At 40.5% G+C, this 10,330-nt stretch overlaps 1 protein-coding gene across 6 annotated transcripts in view; it reads right to left on the reverse strand.

The window, feature by feature from the left end:
• The window catches only part of cnk (connector enhancer of ksr), a 98,865-nt gene extending 88,861 nt beyond the window's left edge, over window positions 1-10,004 (reverse strand). For all 6 annotated transcript variants that reach the window (XM_076204389.1, XM_076204388.1, XM_076204387.1 and 3 more), the window contains exon 1: window positions 9,848-10,004. In XM_076204389.1, coding sequence (XP_076060504.1) covers window positions 9,848-9,905 — 58 coding nt within the window. In that variant the 5' untranslated portion in view covers window positions 9,906-10,004. The remainder of the gene's footprint in view (window positions 1-9,847) is intronic.
• Window positions 10,005-10,330: the final 326 nt, after the last annotated feature.

The following is a 10,330-nucleotide window of genomic DNA, read 5'->3' on the forward strand; positions in this document are numbered from 1 at the left end:
ATGATTATTGCCCAGTAGCCTTGGCTTCCATTATGATGAAATGTTTAGGGAAAATCATAAAGAGACTTTGTGAGCAGGTTAGACATTTTACCAAACCTTTTCTATACTAGAAATTGGTGTGTAGAGGACGCCACTTTGTATTTACCTAGTTGTATTTTGCGGGAAGGGGAGCTATGCTCATGGTGTCCCGCCTCTGTATCTCGCAGTGTCTAGTTTGCTTTTAAACTCATGAATGGTTTTTGCACATACTATTTCATTATCCAGTTTGTTCCAAGTATCCAATACTCTATGTGGAAAACTGTTTTTCTTCGGTTCCCTTCTATAGCTATGTTTTTTTTATTTTCTTTCCATGTCCTCTTGTGTTTCTCTTGTCCCAGAATAGTAAGTCCTCTCTATCAAGTATCTCTGTGCCTTTCATGATTCTGTAGATGGTCAGTAGGTCACCTCTCTCTCTTCTTTGCTCCAGCGTCGGTAACTCCAGTTTAGCCACTCTCCTCATATGATAGGTTTGCAAGTGCAGGTGCCATTTTTGTTGCTGCTCTTTGGATTCTTTCTATTTTCTTTATATTTTTTTTATACTGGGGGACCACAATGTCGCCGCATACTCTAGTCTAGGCCTTATCAATGTAACCAATGTTTTTTTTTTTATCATGTCTTCGTCCAAGTATGCAAATGCCACTTTTATTGATCTTAGCAAGTTGTAAGTCTCCCTGACAATTTTGTTAATCTGTTTATCATAGGACAAGTCGTTTTGATAATTACCCCCAAATCTTTTTCGGATCCTACCTTCTTTACTTCCTTGGTTCCAATTGTATATTTTCCTGATATTCTGTTTTTGCTTTTTCCAAACTCCATTATGCTACACTTCTTAGTATTAAAGTCCACTTCCCATTTCTGACTCGTTCCATACCTTGTTCAGGTCTTCCTGCAGTGCTTCACAGTCCTTATCAGTTTCTACTTTCCTTAGCAGTTTGGTGTCGTCTGCAAAGCTCATGTAACATTTCACATCCTCATCCATGTCATTCACATAAATAGCAAACATTATTGGTGCCAGTACAGATTCTTGTGGTACTCCACTGATCACCTCTTTCCAGTCGGAATATTTTTCTCTGAGTACTACTCTCATCTTTCTACTTTTGTTCTTAAGCATATGGATAAACCAAATACCATAAACTCCAAACATTTTGCCAAGATATTATTTGTAGATTTTTCAAGTGCCTTCAACACTATACAGCTGCACATAAAGATGCAAAAGTTAAATAATATAAATGTAAATGGCAAACTGATATTATAGATTAATGATTTTCTCACATGTAGACCACAATATGTTAAATTTCTTGATACTAAATCAGATGTCCTTATTACAAACACAGGTGCTCCACAGGGATCTGTATTGTCACCCATATTATTCATTTTATACACTAGTGACTGTCGATGCCGTGCCAATAACTGTCAACTTTTTAAATACGCAGATGATACTGCCCTTGCTAGCCTGTGTACTAATAATGATATCATGTATCAAGAACAACTACAGCATTTCAATGAATGGTGTAATGACAACTACCTTGAACTTAATGTTAAGAAGACAAAGGAAATGGTTATTGACTTGGTTTTTCACTACAGTATATAGTTATACACAAGCATATGAAGGAAGGAAAAAAAAAAATCAAAGAATGCCAAATCTATCCTAGATAAGAATATGAAATGGAGGTTGTGGTTTCTCTACAAAGTGAAACATGTAAATAAGATCTAGAGAACACAAAGGGCAGTGACCACACTGGTTCCCAGCTTTGCTATTAAGATGTACTATGATTTTCCCCCATCTGGGGTATTGGCTGCATGTTATTGTGGCAAAGTAGCATGCAGTTGATACTTTAGGGTCTATATGGGGTGCCCCTACAGACCAGAGCCACACATCATTTTGTCTGTGATAGAGGAAAACTCTGTACATAGAGAAATGATGACACTTTTATACTACGACTGTCCCTCCGTTATGCTGTCCCCCAACCCCTTGTTACTGTCCTGTACCATTTCTCTGAATACAGTATAAGCTCTTTTATCCGGCATGAGTGGGACCAAAGATGTGTCTGAAAGGGGAAATCCCGGTTACGAGAAGGAATATTAAAAAGATACATTTATTGCCTTTATTTATAGAGTACTTAAATCAAATTCATTCAATGGCTTCACTTTTGTTGTTTATTTATTTACCAGTATATTCATATTTATTTACCTTTATTCATTTTCATGAAATCACGTATGTCTCTTTGTTTAGAATGTTTGTCTCTGCATTGAAAATTCATTTTGAAGACAGTGAAGAGACATCATGTCGTGAGTCCCCATGTAGGTGCACTGCTCCGCAAACTTGATAAATGTTGCCAATCCTTTAGTGGCATCCTTCCACGTTACTCTTGGCTCTGGGTCATCTTCCTCTTCACTATCAGCCTCTGTTTCCTTACCATGTTTCTCCTCAATCACTGCCTGAATGATTTCGTTGTCAGTGTGGGGGTGATAGCTTTGTCATTGTCGACCTCCATCCACTCCTGAAGAGCTTCATCAGTGACGCTAAGCTTAGCACTAACACGCATATCCTTCAACTCAGCCATCACTGCCTTCCTTTGCTGTCGGTATGTGTTTGTGCGTTGAGAGAGTTGCTAATAGACAGTCGCACGCTTAACATCAGGCGTCTTATTACAGTGGGCACTGGGCCTGATGGAGCGGTGAGATTTGTGGGAGATGGCGGGAAAGATGCGCGCTACCTCTGACGGCGGCGGGAGTGGCGCGGGAATTTCAAATTTTATTTTTTCCGAATTTTTACAATTTTATACAAAATTGTTATTTCCTCGTGAATAATATGCCGGTTATAAGAAGGAGCCGGATACGAGAATAACGGATAAAAGAGCTTTTACTGTTTTCATTTCCTTTTTTTGCCTACCTACCCTGTGATGGGGGAAAAGAATACTGCCACCAAGTATTTCCACTTGAGTCGTAAAAGGCGACAAAAAAGGGACAGGGGATGGGATTAGGAGTCCTACTACCTGTAGCCCTAAAAAAGAAAGTAAAGGCATAAGAGGGTCTGGGAGTTTTCCAACCAGTACCCTAAGGTTTGGGTCTTTTAATGTGCGTGGATGTGGTACAGATGAGAGTAAAAGGGAAGAGATAAGCAGTATGTTTGTGACAAGAAAGATGGATGTACTGGCTTTGAGTGAAACTAAAATGAAAGGAAAGGGCAACTGTGAGTTTGGAAGTGTAGCTGGGAGGTACTCAGGAGTGAAGAGGGGATGAGGGAGAGAAGGGGTGGCTATACTAGTAAGTGAAGAGACAAGTAAGCGGGTCGTGGAGTGGAAGGTGTCATCAAGGTTGATGTGGATGAAAGTGAAGCTGGGAAAGGAGATGTGGGTTTTTGTAAGTGCATAGGGGCCTGGTAATGAGAAAAATGTAGAGGAAAGGGAGGCATTTTGGGTAGATATAAATGAGTGCATAGAGGGATTAGGGAGAAATGTCAATGTAGTTGTATTGGGAGACATAAATGCTAAGGCAGGAAATGAACCAATTGATGGAGTGATGGAGAAGTATGGAGTTCGAGGCAAAAATCGTAGTGAAGAATTGATGGTGGAGATGTGTCTTGAAAGAGAGTTGATGATAGCAAATACAGTGTTTAAGAAGAAAGTCAAGCATAAGTGCACATGGGAAAGGGTGGCAGATAGAGCGTTAATGGACTATATAGTGGTGACCAGGAGTTTGGTAGGAAGAGTTAAGGATGTACATGTTCTAAGGGGAGAGAGTGGGGGAATATCAGATCATTTCCTAGTGGAAGGTAAATTAAGAGTGGAGAATAGGTGGAGAAAGAGGAAAAGGGCAGAAGGTAGGGAGGTACATAGAGTGAACTGCTTAAATGAGGAAGAAAAAAATAAAAATGAGTATAAGAAGTTGAGAGAGGAGTGGGAGAGAGTAAAGGATAGAGTAGAACTAGGAGTGGAGGAGGAATGGGGATGGTTCAAGGAGGGAGTCATAAGGTGTGCAAAGATGGTGTGTGGAACAAGGAGGGCAGGAGGAAATAGAAAGAAGGGTAGTGAGTGGTGGGATGAGGAAGCAAAGAAGGGTGTAAAAGAGAAGAAGCAGGCATTCATAGATTGGCTACAAATTAGGACGAGGGAATCGTATGAGAGGTACAAAGAGAGAAGGAAGTTAAGCATAAGATAAAGGAAGCAAAGAGGAGAGCAGATGTGAAATGGGAAAGGGTATGACAGAAAATTTTGAAAATAATAAAAAGATGGTTTGGAAGGAAGTTAAAAGAGGAAGAGGAGGCGAATCAAGTAGAAAAGATAAGGTAAAAGGTGCTGATGGAGAGATGATAATGGAAGAGAAGGCAGTGAGAGGAAGGTGGGCAGAGTATTTTAGGGAGTTGCTAAATGTGAAGGAAGATAGGGAGGGAAAGGTACTTGCAGTGGGAAGTGCTAAGAAAATGAGAGTGATGAGTGAGTAAAATGGAGGAGAAATAGGGAAGGATGAAGTGAAAGCAGCTGTTAAGATGATGAGAGCAGGTAAGGCAACAGGGTTGGATGAATGCCATGCAGAATGTCTGAAGAAAGGAGGTGCAGTTATGGTGGACTGGCTGGTGAGGTTATTTAATGTTTGTTTAAGAGAGGATAGAGTGCCAGAGGACTAGAGGAGTGTCTGTATAGTTCTGCTTTACAAAGGAAAGGGAGACAAGTGTGAGTGTAGTAGTTACAGAGGGATCAGCTTGTTGAGTGTAGTTGGGAAGGCTTATGGGAGGGTCTTGATTGAGAGGATTAGGAGAGGAACACAGGGAGTAATTGGTGAGGAACAGTGTGGTTTTAGGACAGGTAGGGGATGTGTAGATCAGATTTTTGTGGTAAGACATATGTGAGAAAGCTATAGGAAAAGGTACGGATGTTTTTTGGGCTTTTATGGATCTGGAAAAGGCTTATGACAGGGTAGACAGGAAGGCACTGTGGGAGGTACTGCAGATATATGGGATAGGAGGAAAGCTGTTAAGAGCAGTCAAGAGCTTTTATGAGAGTAGTAGAGCTTGTGTTAGGATTAGAAATGGAGAGAGTGAATGGTTTGAGGTAAAGGTGGGACTTCATCAGGGGTGTGTTATGTCGCCCTGGCTGTTCAATCTTTACATGGATGGGGTGGTGCGTGAGGTGAATGCAAGGATAGTGGGTCAGGGGTTGGAGATGATTAAAGAAAATAGAGAAAAGTGGGAGGTGAGCCAGCTGTTGTTTGCTGATGACACTGTGCTTGTAGCAGGATCAGAGGAGGGATTGAGGAAGTTAGTGACAGAATTTGAGGTGTGTAAAAGAAGGAAGCTGAAGATAAATGTGGGTAAAAGTAAGGTGATGAGATGTACAAGGGGAGAGAGTGACAGTAGGCTGGAAGTGAGCATTAAGGGTGAGAAACTGGAGGAAGTGGATAGTTTCAGATACTTGGGTGCAAATGTGACAGGAAAGGGAAGAGTGGGGGTGGAGGTAGAATGTAGATTGAGAGAAGCGAGTAAATGCCTTGGGGGATTAAAAAGTGTAATGAAGAATAGACATCTGGGAATGGATGCTAAGAGGAGGTTATATGAAGGAGTGATTGTGCCAACAGCACTGTACAGGGCAGAAATATGGAACATGAGAGAGGAAGAGAGAAGGAGTTTGAATGTGTTTGAGATGAAATGTCTGAGAAGTGTGATAGGGGTTACTAGGTTAGATAGAGTGAGAAATGAGGAGGTGAGGAGGAGAACAGGGGTGGAAAGGGAGCTAGGAGATAGGGTTAATGAAAGAGTATTAGGATGGTTTGGACACATGGAAAGAATGAGTGAGGAAAGATTAGTAAAAGAAGTGTGGAAGGTGGAGGTGGAAGGAGTGAATATGAGGGGGTGTCCTAGGATGAGATGGATGGATGGGGGTGAAAGGGGCTTTACAAAAGAGAGGAATGTCTGTAGAGGAATTATGGGAGAGGACAGAAGATAGGGGTGAATGGAGAAGGGTTGTGTACAGATGAGGCTGTGATGCATGAGGGGGAGTGCGTGGGGGATGGGGGGTGAGGAAGTATGTATGAGAACAAATTTTACGCAGCCCAAAGGGATTTCTCCCCGTCTTCTCCTTTCCTGCATGAGGGGACAGAGAGGGGGGGGGGGCACTGAATTTATGAAGCGGCCTTGCTGTGGATGTGCTGTGTTTTGCGATACTGCTTCTGACCCAGGGCAGTGGACAGGATGCAGGGATGACCCGTCATCCAGGAGGTGCCAAGATAGGAAGGAGGGAGGAGAGTGGAGGGGAGTGGAATATATGGGAAATGAAATGGGTGAGAGTGATTTCTATACCTTTTTCTTTTTGGCTACCCCCCCCCCCCGTGTAAGGGGGAAAAAGCCTTTGGTATATGTATGTATGATTAGAAGCAACTAGACCTATGATCACTGAATGAAGAGAAAGGTGACATGATAGTAGATGTTTTGAGTTATTAACTGGCAGGGAGGCCTTTCAGTTTCCTATTACAGATGAATGAATTCTTGGAATAACTTAAAACAAACATATAGCCCAATCTAAAATGACATGTTGATTTAAAACTATGGTTGGAGAGATAGAGAGGCAGTAGGGATAAACAAGCTTTGGCTGCTGAGCCCTGCTGTGAAGGTGCAGTATTACTTCTAACCCAAGCAGTGGGCAGGGGACACAGTACCTTCATCCATAAGGATTTAGGATAAAAGGGAAAACAAATTAGTGGGGTGGGTGTGGTATGGGTAAATGGTGGATATGCCTTGGCTGCCACCTCCCCCATTATAGGGGGAAAATGTCCTTTTGGTATATGTTATGTGTCAATGCATGTATGACAGAGAAAAATATATGGGACCCTACAAGTGTAACTCCTTTCTGTAGACCAGCGTTTCTCAACCAGGGTTCCCCGGAACCCTAAGGTTCCACAAAAAGGTCCTTAAGGGTTCTGCAAGAACAAGTGAGAAAAGCTAATGCACTTTTGATTTTTTATTTAATTTCACATATGTGATGATGATATGGTTTAATGTCACAAACTCCCCCCTATTGGAAGGCTAGGATGGTGCACCTCACAGAGGGCTTTGTAGTGTGGAATTTAATGAACCATGCCCTTGGTTCAACTTCGCTGGTGGCAGGATTCGAACCGCCATCCCCTCGACCTTTGCCGCAAGTAACGACGCCCTAACCCGCTCAGTCAACGAGCTTCCACATGTAATATAATGAAACATGCACGACATATTCTTGGTTATTGCAATAATGTAATATAGACACCATCCTATCTAACCTATTATTACAATGAAAATAAAATTAAAAAGATATGGTATATTTTTTTGTTTTGTTTTTTGCACAGGGGTTCCTCGAGACATGCAATTTATATTAAAGGTTATGCAAGGGTAAAAAGGTGGTACCATATACTATGTGAAACTACATTAGTGTATATCTGTGCTTCACATAATGCATGTAACAATTGTTACATGTTTATTATGCTACTATTTCATGCAAGTAATCTTTTCCAAAATATTAACCTTTCCATCTATACATATGAATTAAAATTTCATGTTGTTACAAGTGCACTAATGTATCAATCTATTGCCTTGTTTATCATTATTCAACTGTATACACAGATATAAAAATAGTGTAAAATTGCAAGGATGGGACAAAAAAGAATTTGACTTATTTCCATTGTGGTGTCCAATACTTTTTAGTGCCTTTAGTCTCTTGTAGGAAACCCATGGCTACCAAGTAACTGGCTATGGTCACTAGGTGGGCCCATGGGTCATTCAAGAAATAAAAACTGTTACTGTTCAGGTAATGTCAGTGTAGGGCGTTGTAGGATGAAGTGTTCAGTGTCTTCTATATGGTGGTTGCATCCAGGGGGTTTGGTTCTCCACCAATGTATATAAATTGAATTAAACAATAGACTAATTTCATGTTGAAGGTATCAAAACAGATAAAAATATTAAAACATACAAATTAACATATGTTTACTTCATAGTTTTTCTTTGATATAGGTGATAGAAAAATTATATATTATCATCAGTACTCTTGAGAGGAAGACCAAGGAGGTGGATGGACTGGATAAAAGGTCATGGATACAAAAGGAATATTAAACAAGGAGGAGAGAGAAAAAGATAGTAGTGAATGAGAATGGTTGTAAATGGCTGAAGATGTGATCAGCCCAAATGGATGTTCATTTTGTCTGCTATGTTAGATTTTCAAGTGCAAAAAACATGGGTCTATGATATAATGAAGTGAGAAGCCCAACAGGATCTATGTAGGTGATGTATCCTGCTGCACTACCTTGACCAAGTGGTATGGCAGGGGGATATCCTTTCATCCATGAGGTGCTGAGATGGGAGGAGCAATATATAGGTTTTCATTGGGTGTGGGATGGGTATGGAGTGGCGTGTATTCTTTGACTTGGCCACCTCCCTTGTAAAGGGGAAAAAGCCCTTTGGTATGTATCAATTCATTTGTTGCCTCGAATTTCACTAACTGGAAACCCACAGGCCCATAGCAGCTAGCAACTGTTTGGCCCTTCCCACAGTAACCTGGGAAGAACCATTATATTGATGTCTGTGTTGTATTAGTGTGGGACTTTCTATGTCACCAGCTGAAAGTAGTAGGAAGTGGGGAGCAGTAACCAGTTATCAACTCTCCTTGTGTTGAAAAATGGAGGATATACAGACAAAGTTGTTAGAGAGATTTTTGGCTGCATCTCTAACAGGAAATGGGGGAATGGATAGGGTTTAAAGAGGCAGGATGACTAACATTCTTCTTACAAGACCATTTCTTGCAAATACCCACCACTGGTCCCATAATCAACAATTATTATAATTCAATTACATGAAATATTTCCCCTAGATGTTAATTACACTTACACTTAGATACACTTAGAAGATTTCTGACTGATGTATCAGCAGAATTAACCTAGTACAGGAATTCTGTAGACCTACGGTCCATATCCAGACAGGCTGAACATGGATGGACTGTCTGTTATATTAGATCAGATTTTGGTTAGGTTACTACAAAATACCACTGATAACAATAGTGCACAAAATCAGACGGTTGTGCGAGATTGCCACTGCTCATTTTCTTCTTTCTCCCATGACACAGACTATATATTCACCATATACACACAACCTGTAGAGGTAGTTTTAGTACAACAGAATAAATCCAGAGGCAACCAGGTCTTTGATTATAGCAATACCCACAACTTGGGGTTCACATCTAAACATGTAGTGCTAGGTCTATGATGAGCTATACATACAGATATGTAGCCAGGTCTTAGACCTTTATTTCATTTAAATGCCCAATTCTCTCTTTACGACTCCTTACACTGTGACTGTCATGACTTTTGTTTAAATATGAACACTTATCAGGAAGTTAACATTTGCCTCAGATAATGATATAGCACAAACTGGGCATCATTCACGACCCAGAATTTGCATGTGTCCTCTAATGGTATAATTTTGGGCACCGTGACCTTCCCTTTGATCAATTATATGGTAGCTAATTTTGACACTATACTGATGCAATTGACTTGCGTTTATAATAAAATGTCACCAACAAGAACAAATTGAATTTACCGCCTTGATCCAGCATCAATAGTCCATCAACGAGTAATGCTAATCGATAAAAAGTATTTCTTTTATACTCACAAACCGAACACAATCTTGGTCACGAAGTGTAGAGATATCAAGAGCATCACTACACTTGTCACTGTTTCGATTGGGTTGGGCACGCTGAACACTAATGCCCAGTCTACCACCCACACAATACCGCTCAGCACCAAATCCTAATCACTTTTTCTCTTTACAATGAAGAGACACTACTTTCAATACCTTTTAACCACTCCGAAACTTGATCAGGGCTCCATTCTGCAACATTTACGTATGCCATGATACACTAACATCTCGGGACAAACACAACACGGATCCCACGGATAGCAGGGTGGCCAGTCCAGTCGTCCTGCCTCTGAAAGCTGCCAGATCGCTCAATATGAAACACTTCTTTTTAACTTGTTATTGTTATTTTCAAGTACCGGTAGTTTAATACCTTCCAAGATGAACAAAAATTATTGTAATTCTTATTCATATGTAATATAATAATTATTGATTCAAAGTGTATCGTTATAAGAAAAACATTCCCTTTATTCATTCTTGCTCACAATCTAGAATCACTTGAAGGCCCTAAATCGAGCGTGGTGACACGGGAATTTTATAACAACTATAGAAACTGTGTGTGTAAATCAAATTTGAAAAGGGACTTTTATACACCAACAGTATTTTTAAGATTGGTATATCTAAACCCGGTACCACTTGTGC

The sequence above is a fragment of the Oratosquilla oratoria genome, chromosome 21, assembly GCF_046742065.1.
Source record: "Oratosquilla oratoria isolate Oo_2021 chromosome 21, ASM4674206v1, whole genome shotgun sequence".
Lineage (NCBI taxonomy): Eukaryota > Metazoa > Arthropoda > Malacostraca > Stomatopoda > Squillidae > Oratosquilla > Oratosquilla oratoria.